This window comes from Thermobia domestica, chromosome 17 (assembly GCF_964235325.1).
Source record: "Thermobia domestica chromosome 17, izTheDome1.hap1.1, whole genome shotgun sequence".
Classification (NCBI taxonomy): Eukaryota; Metazoa; Arthropoda; class Insecta; order Zygentoma; family Lepismatidae; genus Thermobia; species Thermobia domestica.
Window position 1 is genome coordinate 16855097 of NC_137470.1, and position 24539 is coordinate 16879635.

Consider the following 24539-nt stretch of genomic DNA (forward strand, 5'->3'; position numbering starts at 1 on the left):
CTATATTTGCTCTCTCCAAAAGGATGTGGGCTGATAAGGGTCATTTTTCGCCTATCGAACACCGGAAAAATGTACAGTGTCTATAAAGGCTAGATATATTCTGTTCTCTCATAGGTCGAAAGACACACTGAACCAAAATATATTGTTCCTCATACCAAAGCTTACACAGTGTTATATTATTACGAGTCTGGTTTATTTAGGTTCATTGAATCCTTCTTTTACTACAAGCCTATGTCAACGACAGCAAAAATTGTCAAAATGACGCAAAGTTACCTCTTTTGGGGCACTAATTTCTATGACTTATTTTCTTTCTCACGTATCTATTATATTCACATACGAAACATCTTCCAGTATACAGATATTGCAAACTTGTCTGAATCGGACTCTTGATTTTTCCGGTGTTCGATGGGCGAAAAATGACCCTTATCAGCCCATCTCGTTTTTTATATATATATATATATATATATAGTTCTACTAGTTTCAAGACAATTGCTGCACATTTTGATTAAGATATGTAGAAAACTTCTGAAACTAGTGAGGTACAAGTCAGAATATAAACTGCCTGTGATTTAAAGACTATTAAAGCATACGAAACACAATGTCTCATTCCGATTACATTTAGGCAGAACCTGGAAATAACAATGAAAAATATCTTCTAAACGTCACAGGTGATTACTCCATGAATGCAACCGGAATGGTAGATTGTGTTTCCTATGTTTTAATAATATTAAATCGCAAGCAGTTAATATTTTGACTTATACCTCGATCACTAGTTTCAGAATTTTGATACATATTTTAGCCTTATACCAAATTTGCAACAAACAATACCTTCTAAATTTGCTACAAACATTACCTTATAAATTTGCACCTAATATTACTTTATAAATTTGCAGCAAACATGATCTTGCGATCGTGAAAACACTTTCTGCAATGTTGCTGCAAACCTTTTAATATTTTCACCAAATTTATCAGCTCATTTTCGGAAATTTTGTCAAAGAAAATTTGCACAAAATATCTGCAGCAAAGTCCTGGCAAACTTTCTTGTTGTGCAGTCGCAAACATTTCGTTTGTATTGGCAAATGTTTTCCTTTTCTGAGGCAACTTTGCTGCAAACTCAGCCAGCGTCAACTTCGTTATTTACATTGAACTTTCGGCAAATTTTCTCATTTGAAAATGCAAGTTTTTTGCAAACTTTTTAGTTTGCCTCTGCAAATTTTTAAACATTTTTAAAAACTTTTCTGTGCTATCTGGGTCTTTTAAGCTGGGTTAAGAGACCACTGGGAATCGAACACGAGCAGTCCGAATAAAAAGCAAAAACACTAACCCTTTAGTCACAAGGATCTCGGCGTTCCCCACAAGACGACTAAGATACGATGATACCGCTTTCGCAGGTAATAAAGGCATACAAGATAACATAACAGAGACTGCACTTAAAAACAAAGTTAAAAATAATTTACCTGAACCCTACTTGGCGCATGAACTACTTTTCCTTCTGTACAAGTCATAACAAAGTCCACAAATTCGTTATGAAACCATTATAATAGAGCCATTTCATACTCTCTTTACATGTACTTTCGACATTCACAGTAGTAGTCATGCACTAAATACAAGATTTTTATATAATGGTGTTGTTATATCACTTCTAATCTAACATTAGAAAATATCAAGCACACAGGATATATATATATATATATTTAACAATTTCTTTGGTATCATCAAACACGCTGATCATACATCTAACAAATGTAATACGTATGTGTGTCTATGCCTATACACATAGCTGGAACAAAGAAACCCCGAAGTGGGATGGAACACAAATTACTTACCAGAATTCAGACACTCACTCACTCACTCACTTATGTCCCCCAACACACATACACTCACAAATAAAACAAAAATTATGAGAACCGCTTCGTCAGACCCGGAAGAGAAGAAGTACAAAGAAATATTAATGAGCAGACCAGTATCTAAGAGACATCAGTTAGCGTAATGTTAACTTCTCGATTCTGAAATCCAATATGGCGCTGAAGCTGACATTCGTCAGTCAGTCACTCCTCTTTCCTTTAACACTTTTTTTTTTCTCTATTTTACCGTTCCTACCAGTTGAAACCTCAGCTGAAGTGCTATTCTGGTAAGTAATTTATATATATTGCTCCATCAGATGCACGGACTCGAGATATATTTCCAGTAAGGTAGGAGTTACTCAAGTTCACTAATAAATAAGATCAATACATAATTGTGCGCATAATTCATTATCAATGAATAATAATAATTGTTTATCTATACGTACAATTGCACTCAATATGTTTATTATGAACTGAAGTACCAAGAAAGTCACGGAACCTGGTAAATCTATTTCACTTATATACAGTTATTTACAACTGGGAAAAAGAAGAACAAAAATTTATATCAGACTATTACATAAAATATGTAAAGAAGAAAGAGACTTACAAAAATTTCAAAAACCATATTTTGTGAATTTACTCATTGTAAGACCATTATTTATTAAAAAAAAAAAAAAAAAAAATCATGCTACCAGGTTTGACTGGTTATTGAAACCAAGCTATGTTTAGTTTGTAACAAAACAACCGAATCGTACGCGAATAGTCTACTTGAAGTTTATTATTTTGATACCTATTTCATCATCATCAAATTTAACTTACATTACTGTTTTCTGTATCAAGAATGTCATAAACGTACGTTGCTAAACCAAATAATATGCTCTAATATGGAGCAAAAGACCCCTGGTAACAGAAACACAGATCAAACAATCTTCCATAGAGTATGTGTTATCTTACAACTATGAACAAACTCACAAAATATCCATCTAATTTTCGTCGTATTTGTACTCAGGTATTACTTTACTTGTATTATGCTTTTTCTTTTAAGACTTCATTCATTAAAGTGAAAGGAAACTTGCATAGTAAATGAATTAGACTTCTAAAGACAAGTACTCTTCACATTAATTTTGGTAAATTATGTCGTTGGTAAAACATACCCTTTGAAGGCAACTTTGTTGATAAAATATTTCTATTTTGTAATTCATAAAATGAAGAATCCTCTTTTAAAATTAAAGTGGTTCTGAATATACGATTAAAAAAAAAAAAAAATTCTTCGTTGAAGTAGAAGAACAATATTTCCCCTTGTTAAATCAATCGTTAGGCCTCATATTTTAAACTGAAGATACATCCACTGAAATTTATCGTATTTAAGCGAAGAATTAGAAAAAATATACATATAAGAAAATAATTCATATAAATATACATCACTATAATTTGATTTTTCTGTAACTGACAATATATTCATAAATCTATACACAAATAAATACATTTATATTATTCTCACGGCAGAGCAGCATTTGTAATAATAAACTATGACTTGTGTTTGAGGAATATTGTAGCAAAAATACACAACGACAGTAAATAATTCAATTACTGATTCAATACCGAACCTTGTACCAATAGCATATTACAGATTAAACGGTTTTCTAAGCTGATAATTTAGCAAATCAACATTTTTTATATATATCTACGTGGTTCAGTCAAAAAGTTGGTTGCACTGTTTGAGAAAATAAAACAGATGCAGACATTTAAAACACTTTTATTAGTACACCGAAGCTACTAATAGAAAAGCTACTTTTCGAGGTAATCGCTCCTTTATTTGAGCATCTGTCGAGTTGTGACTCAAGTTCTTTCACTTCTTCTAGAAAGAATTTCGGTCCAACTCCAACCATTGTGAGATTACAGCTTTCACCTTCTCATCCGAGTGATGTCATCACTTTGAAAATTCTTCTTCTACGGAACTGAAAACATGGAAATCACAAGTTGCAAAATCAGTTCATTCACCGAGAAACGATCTCAGCATTTGTTAAAGTTTATAATGGTCTTGCCTCACGGTAAGCGCAAAAATATATGTACATTTGTTCTCAAACATGTTGCAGCACTTCGCGATAGCCTGACGCAATACTGCATTTTCACCATACACTTCGTGCACCTGCCAATAAATTTCTATGCAGTTACACCTTTTTGCCACAAAAAATGAATCACTACACGTTCTCCTAATCTGGACGCCACCTGCAGCTGCCGAGGTATGTTCACAACTGATTAGCAAGCAAACTACAACTGCCACACCAATGCTGTTAAGTCACGAGCTGCAGATAAACGTCCGCAATGTTGCTATCAAGTTTGAACAAAATATCCTTATACCAAGGGTTTTTACGAAATATGTGCAACTAGATTTTCGACTGACCCACGTAATTCAGGAAATACCAAGTAGAAATACACTTTGCTGTACAAAATTCGAAAAATGCTAAAAGGAATCTGTTCTCGCAATCCACGGCCTACTTCATGAATTCCATAAACAGAAAGACTAAATAATTTAGTATTTGTAATAGCTGCTTCTTATCATTCCATTTCCGAATCAATTGAAAAAACTTCTTTGTTTCTGCTTGTACATTCTTGGTGAAACTTCGTAATGAACCCATTTTTTTTATATTCGTAAAATAAATACTGCAAAATAATCTTTGGTTATTTGTCTGGAAATAAAAAAAACAGCTGGCTATTTTGTATTTAAAAAAAAAAAATAAATAAAGTTTGAGAGAGAACAAATCTTTTGAGTTTCTGCGAAAATTTCAATAAGTTTTGATAGCAAAAAGTGACTCTCTTCTGCTTGAAAAGGAAAAAAAAATTTTTTTTAAAAAATTGCAGCTTCAACTATATATATATATGTGTATATGTATTGTGTGTGGATACAATTAATAGACAGACCAAATGATAAACTGAATTTCTAATCTTACAGGACGGACAGTTGCGGTAACAATATTTTAGATAGGAATAAATGCTACATGATTTATCTTTCCTCCTGTAGGCCAACAGGGCAATCGTTTCTTGTATTTGATTAGTGTCATACACAGACAAACAGATGAAATAAATGAACTGGTGACCAAATATAAATATCTGTGCTGTATTAGTCAATAAAATAGGCTTAAATATTTTATTTCATTTCTTGGTGAGATATTTAAACCTCAGATAATGCTATTCTAACTCAATATACTTAATATGTACAATATATTGTACTTAGAAATATTTCACACATGTATCTACAAAAAAGATAGACTTTATATATAAAGTTTCATTTTACTTTTTAAAAAGTTGATTAGGCGTTCATATACATTTACATATACACACAACAGATCGCCGACACTTAATGCTACCTGGAACGACGTCCCATATCAACATTGTTACGTAAATGATGACACGAGTTATTGCTGATGCAATATAAACAAAACACTCGTTCTACATAATGAAGAACAGGCACTATTTCAAAGCTACTGGTCAATTACTCTATTTTTACATGCATATGTATCATTATACATATGGAAATATGCAAAGTAGAAACATACATAATCGAAGAAAACCATTTGTAAAGGGAACGACGAGCCACTGGCAGTAAATATTTCGGTAAAATCTTTCTAAGAACAAGAACATGGTTACAGATTACTTAAGGATCATAAAATAATAGGCCAACATTCCTTGCTTTGGTAAATTCCTTTTTCTACCTGTTAGCTTTCGATACTATTAACCAGGGGGCATCCTTCACTTGCTGTTCTTTGTACATCTTAATTACCTTTTTACCAGGCACAAGTCCTTGAGCAAGACCAGGCCGTTTCTTCTTTGATTGTTTCGTTTCCGCAGAAATTTTGTTCACTGCGTCGTCATCAGGAGGAGGTGCTCCTGGGATCGTCGGCTGTTCAACTTGGTTGTTAAGCGATGCGTCGTCCTCTTGGTCTAGGCGCTGGATATCCGAGTCGTGGGCGTACTTACATCGGTGGCCAAATCTACATCGGCCTTTGCGGTAATTCCAACAGATCTGTTTGCCATTTATCATGGTGGTCTCTTCTTTCGATGGTGTCATTTTCACGTGTTTCTCTAGAATAGCCTTGTTGGCATTTTCGGCCTCCACGAACGGATTGAAGAACACGGAATTCTTCACCGTCAGAGCACCTGGTGTCAGATGGTTCGGAAGCTTAGTTGACGGTTCTTCGATGTTTTCCCGGAACGGGTTCACCAGAGGCGAACATTTGTTTTTGTCATTTAGTTTATCCCCTGATCTGGAAAAGAAGAAAATAATCATTATTATATTTCTTTACTTCAATGAAACGGAACGCTATTAGTTATCTTACATTTAATTATTTTATTATTATAATTATTTCAGGAAGAACTGGCTCTTGACTACTAGCATTGTTTATTGAATTGTGACAAATTTGGTATCAAAATAGGGATAATATTTTGAGGCCACATTGTGAACAGAACAGAAGAATATATATTTATTTGCTCTCCATTAAAAAAATTAAGAAAATTAATTTGATAATTATTATTAATAATAATTTCTTTATGATTTCCATCGATATAATTAAATAGGTACACTATTTCCCTTATTTATTTTTTAAAAACCCTTTTCTTGGTACAAGAAACCATTTGGCTTAGAACCAATATAGTTAGCAATGCTCGCGAAGAAGGTGACACCCTTTATCGGTGCAAGAGGAAGAAGTTTCGAAAAATATATAGCCAGAAGGGGTTTAGGAATTTTTGGTGCATGAATTATTGGGGCACAGAAAATTTGGTGTATATAAAATACCTTCTACAAAAAATTAAATGTACATGAAATATGGTAATGAATGTAAGATACTAAATACATTATATAATATTTATTACATTGTCAAATGAAGACTTCCAGGTCGATCTCCTGTTCTGTTGGTTGAATCATGTCTTTTCTATTACTAGCGAATTCTTTTAGGTATAAGTTCATACAACTCCCTCATTTATTTCCCTTCAGTACGTCATGAATAATATGGTGGGCTGATTCGACACTAATGTTCATCTTTCCTGCAATATCACTCACTCTGTTTTCCCGTATCAACTCTCGCAATGTTGTTCTCCGTGACTGCACAGAGCGTCCTGCGCGTCGCGGATCTTCAACACTTGTTACACCTCGTTTGAACTTATCTACCCACTAGTCGTACACTTGCGCTCGACTGAAACAACTTTTACCATATTGCACTGCCATCCGACGATAAATTTCCATTGGTTTCAACCCTTCAACTAATAGACATCTTAATGACACTCCGTTTCCCCACGTTGGTGCTAATGTTGATGCTAACTTGCAAGGGTGCAGCCATCTTGTTTCACTGATTCCCAACATCCCGTTCGCGAGACAGGCGTGGCAGACCCATCTGATAATCGTTCTAGGACACAATAATAATAATAACGAACAATCACAAACGCTGTCGAAGTTTTGTACTTTTTTATACAACTTTTCCGGTTATTTATTGAATGGATCTCGTATGTAGCCATTCGTCAAACTTTTAACTTTTGGCATTCGCCAATAAGCCATTAGAAATTCGAGGGTAGAAAGAAAGTTTCGTCAAACTTTTATCAGTCGTTGAAGCAATTTTTGAAACGTGATAAGCATGTGATTTATTTAAAATAGGCAGAGAAAATTATTATATAAATTTCTCTCCCTATTTTAAATAAATCACATAGACGGGAAAATTTCACATATATTTAGTGAAAAGAAGAGACTGGTACACACTTCCTGCATTCTGCTACAGTTCACTTAAATACAAATTGGCCTACTGATTATTCACAATAAAAATTTCTTTAACATGAAATTCGTTTAGCAGCGAGATTATACCAGTCACACTGACGAAGGAACAAGTTGTACCCTGAAACCATCAATCTTGAATGGATATATATTATCTAATTAAACATTTAATATGTATTGAACAACCCTTTTCGCTATGTTGTAGGTGTTTGTTTTAAAATGTTCACTATTACAATTTGTGCTTCATGATCTGAAAACCCTGTATTTATAACTTCTGAATCATAATTCATGACTAATGGATTTAGCAAAATCTGGTCAATACTAGGTACTGATTTTTTTGTTACTTTTGTAAGTAATTTAATTGTGGGATTTAAACTGTATGTTTGAAGTAAAGATTCAAAGCTTTCATTGAGTTTTTTATTTAGAAAATTTACATTCAAATCACCTACTATAATTGGAATGTATTTTTAATATGAAAATACGCCAGTATTTTATCTATGTTATTGATAAATATTTCAGTGTTACTATCGGGCGTCCTATATACAGAAATAATACATATTTTTTGCAAAGGTATCTCTATTGTACTACATTCAAACTTTTCTTCATTAAGTTTTTCAAACTTAAGACACTTTTTTACTTTCATTTCATTCTTAACAGAAATACATGCTTCACCTCTTGACAAATTAGTTCTACAATATCTTGCTGCACAGGTAAAGTTTGGAATTGCAATATAGTCAATCTCATCATCCCTGTGCCAATGTTCTGTTATACATATAATATTAACATCTCTGTAAGAATCATGTAATGTACTGCTAATTGGAGTTGTTTATCTGTATTAAAACCCTGTGTATTTTGATGGAAAAGTGTAAGTGTATTATTTTTGTTAGTAGGATGTTTATTATTGTATTTGTTTGGAGGCTGATCTATATTCTCATATATTGACGTGTTACGTTGATTTTTAGTGTTGAAATTAAGTTTTAATTTGTTTGAATTCGACACCTTGATTCTGATATTTACCATCTATTTGTGCAATGTTACACACGAAAAAATCACCATTACTGAGTTTAGAAGGAGGATGTCAATCTCTGTTTGATTGCCGTATTGAACATTGTATTTCGCTATTATTTACAGTGCGTTTCTTATATGTATCAACCTTTGTTTTTTCAGTTAGTTCTATTACCGGATAATACATATGACTAACATTACTACTAATTTGCCCTTGCACTAAAACGTCATTAGAATCTTCAGCTTTGTGATCTACCCTATGATCTGTCTTCTGTATTAAACAAATCGTATCCACATAGGCGAATCTTTCATCATAACGGTTTATATTATCTTCGGCATGTATGTGTACTACATTGTCTATAGTACTTTGCACATTGGTTAGATAATCTATTTCATACGAAAGCGGAATTGTATTGGAATGTATACTATCAGTTACATTTGCAGTTATTTCCTTTAACTTACTACACAAATACTCTTTCCCTGAACCATTCAAATGTAGCTCATGTTTTGTATGATAACTTCTAGGAATATTCTGAATATCCAGTACTTTTACATTATGGAAACGTTTACATAAGTTAAATATCTTACCATTAGTATCGCTTACTGCTAAATTTACCCAGAACAGATTGTTCAGATCATGGGGAAAGGGTATTGTGACCAGTGCTTAAAGTGACATCAGATGAGGTGACGGTATGGAACAAATATGACCACTTAGAGCAGTAATTTAGACAGAACCCTAAATACCATCCTTACTCCTGACATTTTTGCACATTTTTTATGTGAAGAATACATAGAAAAAAGGGAGATACATTGAAATAGAGAGAGAGAAAGAGAGAGAGAGAGAGAGAGAGAGAGAGAGAGAGAGAGGACTAATGTAGTAAATGTTTTACTCCCCACTATCATCAGCCTAACAGAAATAAAATTTATAGAATAATTTTGTTTTTCTAAGATTTTGTTTGAACATATCGGTGATCTAAATTTGGAAGAACGAGGATGGTACGTTTACTAAAACATTGCATTTATAAAAGTAACCATGTATGTTCTGTCGCTTTTTGTGGAGGTCTATGTTCAATTCGCCGTCACACCATGAGTTGAATGCGAATGGAGATAAGGCGAAGGTCAGCTGTTGGTGCGGGTATATCCAAAATACTACCTGGTTGTGGCAGTTCAGTTACACCGTGAACTTGCGTAACGACACAGTGAACATGGGTCTTCCCAGCGTTGTAGCTTAGATAGCAATAACACGAGTATATGGGCTCCCGTAGAAAAAGTTGTTTTTCTAATTCATAGGCCCCCTCTTTTGATGTTTCTATTATCCTTTATGGGCCCCCGGACCTGCGGGCCCTCCAGCACAGCAAGGTCTTCGGGGTCGTTAGTTACGACCCTGGGCCCGTTTCATACATGACAAATTAATGAAGGGGACAATATTGATAAACCTCAAAGCCATAAGAATGAATATTATTTCTAGGGTCCCTCGTAGCAATTGAGGTGAACAGTGGCCAGACATGTGAGGAACTGGGATTATAATTCAGTGTCAGTGAAGAAACCATTCGGCAGAACCTCCTTCAACTTGGGAAGCACTACTGGTTGGGTCGATGGGTCCCACATGATTTGAATCCGGGCCAGAAGGCAACGCGAGCAGACACCTGTGTTTCTTTGATGTCTCGACTGAGGAAGGAGCCATTTGTGGACAGAGTATTGACATGTGATGAGAAGTGGTCCTGTACGAAGCTCCACGTCACCGTCATCATTGATTAGCATCCCATGAACCGGTTCCAAAGTAACCGAAACCATCACTACACCAGAAGGTCCTTCTGTGTGTTTGGTGGACTGCTTGCAGCTTCGTGCACCGGGAACTGCTACCAGCCGGTCAGAACATCAATGCAACTTTGTACTGTCAGCAGTTGAGCCGTGTTCAAGAAAAAGTCAACACTCTGGAGCCAGCACTTCAGAATTGCAAAGGGATTATCCTGTTACAGGACAACGCTAAGCCCCACGTGGCTAGGATGACCCGGGATACCATTCTACGCCTTGGATGGGAAACACTAATGCATCCGCTATAGTTTCATGATATTGCACCGTCCGATTATCTCCTGCTCCGTTCCTTGGACAATCACCTTAGAGGACGCCAGTTTAAATCCCTAGTAGAGATGGAAAATGAACTTGATATCTTCTTCGCTTCACGGCCCACCAAATTCTACCGCGATGGAATCCATGGCCTTCCAGAACGTTGTAGAAAGTCGTCGATGCTGACAGGGACTATTTTTGATCTTCCAGCTACGTCTTAGATGACATATCGAAGTTCGAAGGTGGTGGGTGAAAAAGCGACAGAACTTTCTTGGTTACCTTCATACAATAACATAGTGATCCAACGTGGCTTTTAAGTCGATTCAAACAGACAAACAAAGAAAAAACATATATGCCCATAACTTTTTCTTCTCGTTTTCAAGGCTTTGTAGGCACTTTCGTCTCGTCTCTAGTATCTAATATTTAATGATTCTTTCCAGTCTCATTTCTATTTTCAAAAGCTTCATCTGGTCTCGTCTCGTGTCGTGGTCAACACTAATTTTGTTATAGTTGTAAACACAGAAGTTCAGACATTGTGAAAAGAATAATTTTGAATTTTTAAAAAAAGTCAATGCCAGGGGTGGATCCATGTTAAACATTTTTGGCGGGCGATACGGTAGTTGGAATTTTTGAAGGGGGATGTTTGGAATTGCTCGCACAAATGTTGAAAAATTCAAGAGCACAAATTTTGCCATTAAATAGGGTGATATGGAACTGTTATATCTTAGGAAGCAGCACAAACGAAATCTTTGACAGTACAAACATATTTGTTGACTCAATGTCAACGTCATACTTATTTCTATTTGTAAAATCTGTTTTTTCCTAAGCGCAAATTGCAATTTAAATGTTATTTTTACCGGTATGCCATACCGGCCGATTTTCTAACTTTCGGATGCATAACCGGCTCATACCGGCTCACTTTAAGCACTGATTGTGACTACAATAACATTTGTATGTAATAACATCGGAAGGATTTCATGTAATGTTCTAGTTACATCTTCCGCTTCATTTCTTGCCACATCATTAGTACCACCAACCACTACCATTGTATCGTTGTACTCATTTCTTTGCTACTTTTAATATACGAGGCTGCTACCTCATTCAGCTTACAATTTGGTTTCACAAACCCAGTTACATTGGTTAACTCTTCATTTAAACATGAATCTACACCACGAACATGACTGTTAGCTACAAATAATAGGGATATAGTATACATGAAGCTGCATCAGTTCCCGAAGGAGCAGGACGCTCATACTTTTAGGGATTATTCATTGAATATGTACGAACTTACAAAGGGGGTAACAAAGCGACTTTTATTTACTTATCGACTGATACGAAAATAAAAAAGAACGTATTTGTACTTTATATCTGCATGTGTAGTGCCCTTGTACTTTATCTAGGAGTATGTGTGTGTGTGTGTGGGGGGGGGGGGGTTAACGCATATCGCATGTCTTGAGCACATGGATACTTCTTACTATTGCACTACGTAGAAAATTTATGGTATTACATGTAGAAGTTGTAACAGAACACAGATTTAACGCAGATCAGGGGGTTCTCATGTATACTATTACCAATAATAGTTTTACCAGCCATACAGGATTTTAACCTAAAGTTGTTCTTTTGAGTTCCCTTGTCCCTACCTAAACTGTTCCTCTGCACCTTGCACTGAGATTTGGTTAATGTTGTAGTATCCGAATGTTTATCTGATGCATTCAACTCATCAGAATCTAATACACTAAATCTGTTATGGGTACTTACTTGCTTACTGGTGGTAAGCAATTTCTGTTCAGAGATATTAACATATTCATTAATTGATATTTTATCTAACTGTAGTCCACTTATTGTTTACACCTTGCACTACTGTACAATATTATTGTTGATACAAATATTTGTTCTATCGGGCACTGGATTAACTTTTTGTTTCCCGAACAGTTTCTCTACACAAACTAGTTTTCTCTGTCCTTCCTAATAATCTTGAGGCGATGACTTGACTAGGAGCGGAGGATTATTTCTAATACTGTTTGTGTTCGTGCACTTTTAACAACGTCACTCCAAGTAGGTTGATGTTGCTTTTCACACACTGTTGATTTCAAGCACTTCTGGTCTTTGTTCATTAGCGTACACATATCTTCCCTTAATATCATCACAATTTCACGGAGTGTTGAGTGTTGAATAGACTGATGATTCTGTAGTAAGTCGAAGATGATATTAAGAACACATTTAATTCTATCATGAAATCATAGCATTATCATTCTATACTTGCCTCAATCATAATGTTAACTACTCTACACTATGCGCAGTAAATTCACTACGGAATAGTACACAAGTAATCAAGTAAGTGTTTGCCAACGGTTGACTATTGGTTGTGGTCACTTTTTTCAATGGTGAATAATACGTTGATAATATCCTCTTTGCGTGAGAAATTTTCAACTATCCAATTTTCACAGGGAAATCAAGCAACTTAACCACCCTTTACAAATACTGGGCGAACACTTACTTTAAGAGCATTTCAACGAAAATCCACAGCTGCATAAAAACGTACCTGTTGGTTTCACAAGGTCTGGACATCCCAAACTTCGTAACCTGTTTAAATAATATAAGGTAAAAGCACCTGTAGTTGACACCCCCTCCAGTAGTTGACACTTTAGAGAAACTTTTCAGATAATAAGGTAACCAGTGCTCAGAATCGTTTGAAAATTATGAAGCAACACGGCTACTACCTACCCTCTATCGTGAAAACAAATAAGCTAATTGACTGTACTGCATTGTGGGTAGACATGGCGAAGGATCTAACGAAGGTTGTGTGCGTTCGATGAGCGTTGTGAGCTTTTGTAAAGGAGTTTGTTTAGCAGGTGAGTATTTCTCTTAAGATTTTACTCTTGTGTTTTTGGTTCTATCTGGTTCAAAATTATTCTTTGTTATTTTCTGAAAAGTGCTTAACGTTTTTCAATAGAGATCTTTGTCCTACAACGAAGTTGTTGAAGTATGTCGTGGGTGTCAACTACTGACTATAATTTTTATAATGTTTACTAGTAATTGACATCCCCTGTCAACTTATAGCACAAACCAGAATTATAATAATATTGCTGTAAATACAATATTATTCTTGCTTTTGCTTCAAAAGACAGCCCTAGGATCGGCAGCGTGTGAATCTACGTGGATCTAGTGGTTGACAGGGGTGTCAATTACTAGTTAACAGGGGTGTCAATTACTAGTTAACAGGGCATGTCAATTATTGGATTAACAGAAAAAAAAAACTTTTTTTCGAGAAGCGCCCCCATTCTTTCTTTGTCTGAGTTTCGAATACTTAATTCTTACATTTGAATGGCAACTTATCGGGCAAAAGATATTTTTCTGATGTAAAATGATATTAGAATAACGTTCAGTTAGTATAGATGAATTTTCTGCTTACTTAATTTAAATTTTCCGTTAAAGTCAGGGATACTAAATTATTTCATCGTGCCTCATATAGCCTCACTGCTGAAAATACGCACTAAACTTAAGCACCTTAAACTTTAAACCAAATTTTGTCAGGAGTTTGAGGTCGCTGAGTACATTTCTGAGCGGATATGTCCTTATACATCCTTCACTTTTCCTTTTTTCCCTGATACATCTGTATTTAGAGGGCAAAGGGTTAATGCAAGTATGACTACTTGGATAAAAAGTATTTTTTGAAACGTTTCACCTGTTAATCACGTTCTGCCTTAAACTAGAACATTCAAAAGCTTTGTTAAACGTAATCCATCAATTGCAAAAAGAGTCGCACTAAACTTAACAGTGTCACGAGCATCCGTCACTCAGGAAATGATTTTAAATTGGTTTTCGGAAGTATTATTTTATCTAAGTGAAAATGAGTATGACCACATTCTATAAGACCCAAACAGACTGTTTAATTCTGATGAGACTGCTTTCTTTTTAAGCCCCAAAGGTAAGAAAGTTCTTGCTGAAAAAGGTGACAGGAAAGTCTATCAGCGAGTAAACAGTGATAAGAAGGAGTGCTTGACTGTGCTAATTACTGGTAATGCATCTGGAATATTTGCGCCTCCCTTAGTCGTGTTTCCTTATGAACTTTTGCCTCAAGATGTGGTTAATAGTGTGGATAAGCAGAGGGGAATCGGTAAATCTGAATCTGGATGGATGACTGAGAACTCTTTTTCGAATTTGTGGCTAAGGTTTCTCATCCATGGCTAATCACTCAGGAAATAGAACTTCCTGTTATTCTGTTCATTGATGGACACATATCGCATCTTTCTTTGAACAGAAGTAGATATTGTGAGCGGAATGGTATAATTCTAATTGCATTGGCCCCTAATGCTACTCATCTTATTCAGCCACTTGATGTTTCTGTTTTTCGTGATTTAAAAGAATCTTGGAAGAATAAAGTTCATGAATGGAGAAGAAAACACACGAATAAAAACTGTTCTCAAAAGAAAAGACTTTGCATCTTTGTTGAAAGAGGTTTTAGAAAAGTCGGTCTCTCCGACTGTTCTACAAAATGGGTTTAGAGCTTCTGGACTTTACCCTTGGAATCCAAATGCAGTGGAAATTGTGAAACCCAAAAATACTTCTACATGTTCAGGCAACTTAAGTGTTTCTTCTTTACTAACCGCTAAGAAAGAAGATCTAATTGGGAAAAAGAAAATAGAACAGTTTTCATCAGCCTTGCAAAATGGATGGATGAGGCCTAAAGAAGACTACTCGCTCTTTGAAGTGTGGAAGAAAATAGTATCTAATATTCCGGTAGAAGAAATGAACGCGGATAAAGAATTACAGGAAAACATAAGAAGAAACAAGAAACAATTGGGAGCAGTGTGCGAATTAGATAATCTATATTGGGGGGGATAAAATTAGGCCAAAGGACATGGTCTGAAGGTTCAAATTTCAAAATGAGACAATAAATGCCTTACCCCCCATATATATATATATATATATATATATATATATATATATATATATATAGTATATATATATGTGTGTGTGTGTGTGTGTGTGACATCTGTAATAATAAGAGATTTATTAATTTAATAAATCTACCGGCAATAACTATGCACATATATTTTGTCTGACATACACACACCCCACTAAACCTTTCTGAACGTGTTTTAATGTTGTACTCACTCTTGTCCCCGTAGCTCTCTAAGGTTTACTTAGTTAATAATTTGGCTCGAGCGATAGCCATGATCACAAGCATATGTTAATTTTTCCACTCATATTGAAAGCTTCCACTTTGCATTAATACATACAGGTTGCGGAAAGAAACCTACTTCAGTCTTGTGAAAACCACTAAAATTATCAGTTAAACCGGACATTTTTTTTAAAAGAAAATCTAGATATTAGCCTATCAAATAAGAAATGGATTGTTGCTGGTCCCGATTTCTCACATCAAGGTCAAATCGAAGGCCAAATATTTAAAATCTCTCAATTCAAATTTCGAGCTTGTGCTTCTACTTCCCGCTAAAGCTGTGCTCACCACGACTTTTTTTCTCCAAATATCGATTCCGTGATGGGCACGGAAAGTCAACACTTAAAAATTAATTTACTGTTAGGTTGAAGATGAGTTGATTCACTATGGGCTACGTTATTCAAATAAAGTAAAACATTACACTGAAGTTTTTCAGACAACATTAATTGCGTGGACAGCAAACTGTACATCGAAAAGATGGAAAAATGAAGGGTTAACTTAAAAAAAAAAAAAAAAAAAAACGCTCCAGTTGAAATGCTTATACAGACACGGACAATGACACGGAGAACCAGTCGTATTAACAAATGCTGAAACAAATCTTGAATTATTCGCTTATTCACCTAAAAACCACCTTCATTAACATGTCTGCTCACTAGGAGCGTATCCCCCAGCGTGTACGTTAACATATACTTACGAGAGAATACCTATATCTCAGATTTTGAGTACAGTTTCAAAAGTTCATTTCCATAAACTGTAAAAGCAGTGATTACTATGCTAATTATCACAAATTAAATGCAACTTTTGAGTTGCATACACACAACCTACTAGGGAATGAAGACCATGTGCTAACAAAGAGCACACTGGAAAATGAAATAACATGTTATAACAAAAATTAAAATAAGACGATAATCGATACAAATATAGAGGATGAATATGATACCCGAACTTCGCCAAGTATGGTAGAAGAAGCTATTTGTTTACTTCTTCTTGGCCAACCGCTAAGAACATTTATAAATCTATATGTGGCTTTGTTATACGCAATTAGTACATTCAAATTCACAAACGATGACGAACTGAAGGGTACGAAGGTACAGTTGCAAGTAACAACCGTAGTCATAATAATGTAGTTCTACTAAACAACGTTGAAAATAGTGGGTAATTAGGTGGTAAGTAGAAATGACCAAAACTGAACAGTTTACATCGATCATTTCGAAATACAGCTAGAAGATTAAATTTACAAGAAATAACAAAAATCAGTGAAATTTGGAGTTATACTAAGCATAGTTTGAGGGGGAAAGCGAGCATCCCCGGTGGGGATACTTCAGCTGACTTCTTTGGGGGGGGGAACAAAAGATGATTGAGGGGGAAAATCCCCCTCATCCCCCCTGGTAATTCGCACCCTGATTGTGAGAATAAGTGAAGAGTCAGTTCCTGCTCATGAAGTTGGAAGACGAAATAGTAAAGAAACTTAAGTAAGAGAAGATCAAACGACAAATGATATAGAAATGGAAGTTACATTAGGTCGAACGGTAACTAATAAAGAAACGGTGGCTACAGAATATCAAACGAGAAGTGAAAAAGAAATGGAAGTAAGAGAAGATCAAACGGTAAGTGATACAGATATGGAAGTTACATTAGATCGAACGGGAAGTGATAAAGAAACAGTAGTTGGTGAACATAAAACGGGAAGAGATAAAGAAATGGAAGTAAGAGAAAATCAAACGAAAAGTGATAAAGAAACGGAAGTTAGACAAGATCAAACACACAACTGTGAAGAAACACCACAGAAGAGAAATGTGTCTGCAGTTATTCCAAGTCCATTTAAGAGGTCACTATTCTGTCCCGAGAGAAATCAAGACGATAAGAAAAGGAAAAGGAAAGAAAAAAATACCGAGTGTGATTACTTCTAAGCAATGGCAAGATTATGACGAAAGTAAATTGAAGAAAAAGGAAGAACAAGATAGATTAAAGAAAGAAAGAGCTGCAGCAAGGATGAGAAAAAAGAAGAAAGAGAAAGAATGAAATAAGCAAGAAAAGCGAATCAGAGCTCTAAAGGGAGAAGAGCTGGAAAAAAGCAAAACAGTAAAGAACTTTGTTCATTTTCAATTGCTGGAAATAACAATACAGATACTTCGGATTCAGAGACAGATGAAGAAGTGATATATAAGGAATCCTCAAGTGTACTGAATGAAGATGGCGAAGACAGCTCAGAAGAAATGAACGCGAGTACTTTATCTTTGGGACTTGTGAATAGATATGTCGGAGAATTTGTTGTATTCACTTACGACGAAGAATTATTTACAGGAAGAATTTATCACAATCACAGAAAGTGACGCAATTATATCTGCGATGAAGAAATGTGGTAGACTGTGGAAACGGCCAGAAAAATCAGATGAACTACAATATGAATGGACTGACATTATTGGCCACATCACAGAACCTAAATCCATTAGCAGTAGCCGGAATATTTTTCGTGTTCCTGAGTTGGATTTCTTTCATATTTAGTGTTCTCTGCCAGTGTTTCAATATTTAAGTTTGCTATGTTTCACGAGTAGTTTTCCATTCAATTTATAATGAATTTCGAACCCTTGCCCTTGTATGTAGTGCGGGCAGGGTTTGAAACTCATTAACAGTTCAATCAGAAACGATCGAGTGTCTTACTAGTTAAACGTACCTTGAAGTCTTTAATTATAATTACAAAGGTTCGAATGGTGATATTTCTTTTAAGTTGATTTAAAATTGATTTTTTTTTACTTTTAGGCTAGGTGCTTTTGTTATAAGCCATTATGCTTACTGTCATAAAAGTATCAACAAAATTGCATGTTTGACTTTATTTTTAGGGAAGAAAAAACGAATGTCAACTACTAAAACCAAAAAGTCAATTACTAAAATTATTTTAAATTCAGCCTGTCAACCACTAACTCACTTACACAGTTTTGAATTAAAATAAAATAAAATATATGAAGAGACCTTTTTAGCATTTCAATGGTGTGCATAGTAGAAGAAAACCCCAACCTTCGATTTGGAAAATGAATTTTGGAAATACCACTTCAAAATATTCAGGAAATTAAAGAATTTCAGAAAAAACGTCCTTAAGGGTGTCAACTACTGGTGCTTTTCCCTTACTTGTGTTCGTTTGCGCAAAGTAACGAGGCACACGCAGTCCATGTGTATCTTTAGTAAGCACTAGGGTGGGTCGTTTTGCCACTTTTTTTTTTTCGGAACGAAATGTAATACCTGCCAAAAGTGCCCCACCCACATGGACATTATAGGTATAGATTTTTTTTTCAAATCAGATAATATCTTCTGTGAGAACTATTGCCTCAAAGTTTCACTGAAAATTACAAAAAAATACCAAAATTGTTCATTATTTTTAGTTATGTTAAAGTAAACATAGTTTTGGATTTATATATGCCAGATGCTATGAAAACTGACCTTCAAGTCTCAAAATGCCAGTCATATGCCCCTGAGGTGGGATAGGGGTGCCTCCTCTGGGGCCAGCAAAGGGGGCAAATTCAGTACAATTAAGCGTTCCTACAACTATTTTCGTCCTTGCCTTTTCCTTCTACTGGTGGTTCATAGTGGTAGCAGAGCATTGTTATTTTTCACCATGACACTCCCACCCCTCCACCTCACAATACTGCAACGCCCTTCCGTCCCGATCTGCGTAACTCAGCGTCACTATCAGGAACGAACCGGATACGCTTCAAATTGGGCGCCATTTCTCAAGCGCTATATTTGGTTAGTGTTGCCTTCAGCTTATATGAATTGGCCGTTACAGATTATAGTTTGCTAAACACTATTTTTACAGAAAATTCTGTATTTCTTTTTTAAAACAGTCAATCATATTTATTGTATCATGAAAATGACTTCAGTGACAATGAAGCAGACCTTGAAGAGAAAGCAGAGGAAAACTCTTCTGAGGGAGAGACCAAACCCAGAGACAGAACATCTAAACCGAAGCTAGATTTGACTGAAACTGTTATGATTGCTCAGAGATACAATGTAAGCGAAAGGGCTGCGGCACATATAACATCAACTGTGTTTCAGGCAGCTTTAAAGGCTGGAATTATAACTTCTCAACAATCTAGCAACATAACTCTGGTCTTATTGTGGACAGGAGCAAAATAAGGCATAAGGCATACGAAACTTAAAGTTGCTCGGAATTTAAAAGATAGTTCTAGAAATGATGAACCCATTAAAAGCCTATACTTTGATGGTCAAAGGTAAGACACTAAAACACACGCAGGCATCGTTAGAGAACAGCGCTTATCACTTGTGGCTGAAGTTAACTCTCAGTACGTTGGTGATGTGACACCATCCTCTGGCTCTGGCCATGACGAGATCACGGCTATTTTCGAGTATATCATGAACCAAATCGAAGGTGGCTTTGATGAAGTTGAGGTTCTTGGATGTGATGGAACAAACACTAACACTGGTTGGAAGGGAGGTATTCGTCGAAAATTAAAGGAACTAACAGGTTATTTGTCTCTTGCATTTTAATGAACTGCCTTTCCGAGCTCTCTTCACGAATATTGGCGCTAATTCAAGCCCCTATTCTTACACAGGTTCCATAGGTTCAAAACTATCTGAATGTGAAAAGCTTCCAATGGTGTCATTCAAACCAATAAAATGTGACTTACCTCATCATAGTCAGAAGAGCTCAGAAAACTCAGTAAAGACTTGAGATACTTATCTCAAGTCTTTCATTGCTAATGGTCCTTGTCACGTCTTTGAGAACATTCACAGGTCTAGATACTTACCAAATGAATACCAGGCTGTAATCAGTTCATCCATTCAGACGAATGCATCTCTCGCACTCCCAGAGAATGTTCTTTTCGCCATAATGACTGATGGTCTACTTGCTGTCCGACAAGATGTATTACATAAGATTCTTAGTGCTCGAAAACACGAAGCAGAGAATCTTCATAACACTATTAGATATAACATCATTCCCAGACTGAATTTTGAGGCGAAACATTACACTGGAATGCTCTTTTGGGAAAGCACTGATGTTTCTATAACTGTACCACCAGTTCTAAGGACGGTATCAAACAAATAGCTCATGGGCAAACTTTCACTTTCTGACAACACTGTGCCAGAATAGTCCTCCACCATCTATCCATGCCACACGATGGCAGTGAAATTAGTCACTGAAGCAGCCTCTCGAGTATGGGGCAGTGATGCTAGGAACGGGATTATCAGGTCAACCTTACTTTCTAGGCAAGCTGTGTCTTAATTGCAATCAAAGTTCCAATTTGTGACAATTTTTCCTGACAGTGACGAATTGGATTAGTTTATCCGGCCCTATATATGGTTGGTTGGTTGGGTAGGGCTGGCGCAGGAGCCCTAGGTGCAGCCAACTCCACAGGGTAGACTCTGGGACGCTTGGACAGGCTATATGACCAGGTGAGCGAGGACCTGCACAACCGCTTAAATGTACTGAATTTGCCCCCTTTTCTGGCCCCAGAGGAGGCACTCCTATCCCCCCAAGGGCACATAACTGGCATTTTTATACTTGAATGTCAGTTTACTAAGCAACTGACATGTATTTAACCAAAAAATGTTTACTTTAACATAACTCAAATTCATGAACAATTTTGGTATTTTTTATAATTTTCAGTGAAATTTTGAAACTTTGAGGCAATAGTTCTCACAGAAGATATTATCTGATTTGAAGAAAATCTATACCTGTAATGTCCATGTGGGTGGGCCACTTTTGGCAGGTATTACATTTCGTTCCGAAAAAAGTGGTAAAACGCTGCACCCTAGTAAGCACGCCATATAATATTAACTAGTAGAATGATTACATTGGCAATTTCGAATCCTTTCTTTTCCTTAATGGATGTACTAACTGATCGGACACTATAAAAGAGGCCCGATCGAACACTATAGAAAAGGTTATTTTCTATTAATAAATAACTTAAATAAGATACAGTTCTTTCTTCTACTACACAGTCACTTATGGAACAAGAGAAAAAGAAACCAAATTTTGAAAATGAATTTAGAGAAAAGACAATATAACTGGTTACTGAAAATCAAGTTTAATCTTTCACGTATGTGCGATGACTTAATTATTTATATATTATCTGTCAGAAAAGTAAATGTACACCTATTTTTCGAGTCTGGCATTCCTGCGCTCCATCCGTGGAGAGTATGAGAATTAAATCAATCAAATGTTTACTGAGGGGCAAAAAGAAAAGTTTAATCTGAATAAGACATTGCAGAGGGGCACAAGCTGTGAATACGAATAGTGCATAGTGTAAATAAAGGACGACACCGAAAGAGAAAGCCAGAAACAGCTGTTAAACTTAGAAAAAAGAGTAGAAATTGTTGAAGTGGGAACATAAAACACAAATACAACAAATACGCCGACAACTAAACGTTCACCATGCCATGATCTTGGTGTAGTGGTTAAGGTGCTGGCTTACAAATGCAAAGGTCGCCAGTTCGAATCTTCGTCGAGGATATTTTTAAAAATTTTTGTTAATAGTACATGCAGCTCATGAGAGATGGTAAAAGAGGTTGTATTTAGTTTTTCGTAGCAATTATTATTGGTAATGTTTAGTACTGATAATACTTTTTGTCTTTCCGTATTGCTTTTATTCTTTTCTTCATTTCAAAAGAAGAATATCCGAACAAATGCCACCAAAATTCCTCATATTTTGGATGTAAACGCCATTTGCAATTAGTGAAGAATAAAAATTGAACGTTGCGATGTAGCTGCAAAAAGTAAAAAGAAAAACATGGAAGAGGACCATACTCACGGTTATTAAAAATACAATTTCTACATGCCTTACACCTCCCAACCACGTTTCTACGTCAGCAGGTAAGAGATTTGTGTTTAGGTTAGGCTGGTCAATACGTTTTGCAAAGGGGCCCGGTTTAGCTCTGACGCACCACAGGTGCGAGAAGGGAGCAAAAAACTTTTTCTCTCTCCCTCTGTGTGTCTATTTATCTATCTATCTGTATATATATAACGCTATTTGTGAATGCCATAACCACCCTAATTTTCATCGGATTGAGACGAAACTTGGCATAAACATTAATTGTTGAAATATCTTGATGAGTTCGTTAACCAGAATAATCAGATGAAAATGTTCCAAATGGCGGCCCTTCAAACTCTTAAAAACTTCCAAAGGAACCAAATTTCGCCCATAAATAGGTATTTAGAAAGTTTGAATAACTCTTCCTCTTTTACTGAAATATTTGTGTGCAGAGACTTATTGAAATATTGGATCCGATTAATCGCATAAAGAAGGTTCACGCCCTTTCGCTACGGTCAGGCTTTTTTTTTGTGCAGAAGGGGGTTATTTTCGTATCGGAACAAGATGATTGTTAGTGATGATATGAAATTACAAATTGAAAGTGAAATAACTTGTGAAACGTGTTATTTGAAAGAATAATATAATAAATGTGCTTTCCCCTAACACAGAGAACTGTAAATCATGTATTTCGAGTTCTGAAGCGAGGAGTGCTATTTGGTTTGCTTTTTAGTAACACATTGCATTGCAAATAAAGGTAGGCAACATTAATGGTAAGTAAAATAATAATAATATAATAATAATAATAATAATAATAATAATAATAAATAATAATAATAATAATAATAATAATAATAATAATAATAATAGGTGTTGTTTGTGGCAGGGCAATATCTTCCTCAATTCTTCTTCAAACGTAATGATTGTAACGCCATATCTCCCTTACCAACAAAATATTAGCAATTTATATCGAGAGAACGGGAAACTGTTGAGTGATGGGAGCAACGTTGGACAGTATGCACTCATAGTACTCAGAAAAATAAGCGATTTCAATGCAAAATAAACGAAGAGTCATTGTCATGGGTAGTCATGGAGCCATGGCAGAGCCCTCTTTAGGCAAAATGTCGAAAACTTATATCGAGAGAACAGGAGGTAATAGTGAGATGGGACCAACGTTGGACACCGTGGACCCATAAGGCGCATCGAAAAAATTAGGGGGTCGGGCGCCAGCCAGCCTTACTTATTTCCACATAATAATATAAAATTGTCGAAACTATTGTCGAAATACACACACAAGTTAACTAGTAATATTTCATATTATTATTATCGACAGCGTCTTTTCATTACGTGTGCATGTTTGACATGAAGCCAAAGAGAAGATCCATCATTCGTAGAAAGAATAAGAATAGCCAGTTACTTTAACTGTGAACGACGGCGAAAAATACGAAAAGAGTGACTAAATGTAGCGAAAAGAAAAAAATACTTTCTCTCAAATGGATAAAATATCAAACCGAGATAAATTCGAACTCGTATAGACGGCGCGAACAGCCAGTTCATTGTCCACTTTTTTTTTAACTGACTCACCGAACGTGTTTCAGTAACTTACTTATTGCTAATTTTACATGCTTCACTCGTTTAACTTGCTTTTTCTAATAACTTATAACGACAGGGACACGAACACAGAAACATCAAGGACAGTTAAAAGTCATAGATGCTTTCCCGCTGGGAATCGAACCCGGGACACCATACACCAAAGGCGCACGTGCTAGCCACTAGACCACCGGGGAGGGCACCGCTGTCTCCCTGTGTTGTTAGGGATTGCGACCACTGTATTGCCAGCTATCACTTCTGTGGGTTGTATACTATGATCACATGTTTTTTTTTTTTTTTTTGCTGGAAGAGATAAACCTACATTCTAT

At 35.8% G+C, this 24539-nt stretch overlaps 1 protein-coding gene and 1 long non-coding RNA gene across 3 annotated transcripts in view; one reads left to right on the forward strand and one right to left on the reverse strand.

The window, feature by feature from the left end:
* Nucleotides 1–2515: 2515 nt before the first annotated feature.
* LOC145674481 (uncharacterized) lies at nt 2516–13392 on the reverse strand. Of its 2 annotated transcripts, none has more exons than XM_081744598.1 (2): nt 13217–13392; nt 2516–6109 (listed from the first exon to the last, which is right to left on the reverse strand). In XM_081744598.1, the coding sequence occupies exons 1-2, from the start codon at nt 13240–13242 to the stop codon at nt 5554–5556; spliced, it is 582 nt and encodes a 193-aa protein (XP_081600724.1). In that variant the 5' UTR covers nt 13243–13392; the 3' UTR covers nt 2516–5553. The 2 variants fall into 2 exon arrangements, with proteins under 2 accessions (XP_081600724.1, XP_081600723.1); XM_081744597.1 differs by lacking the exon at nt 13217–13392 and adding an exon at nt 12433–12930.
* Nucleotides 13393–13458: 66 nt separating this feature from the next.
* Nucleotides 13459–24539, forward strand: part of LOC145674483 (uncharacterized) — a 495535-nt gene continuing 484454 nt past the window's right edge. The window contains exon 1 of the long non-coding RNA XR_014128954.1: nt 13459–13526. This is a non-coding gene — a long non-coding RNA (uncharacterized LOC145674483). The remainder of the gene's footprint in view (nt 13527–24539) is intronic.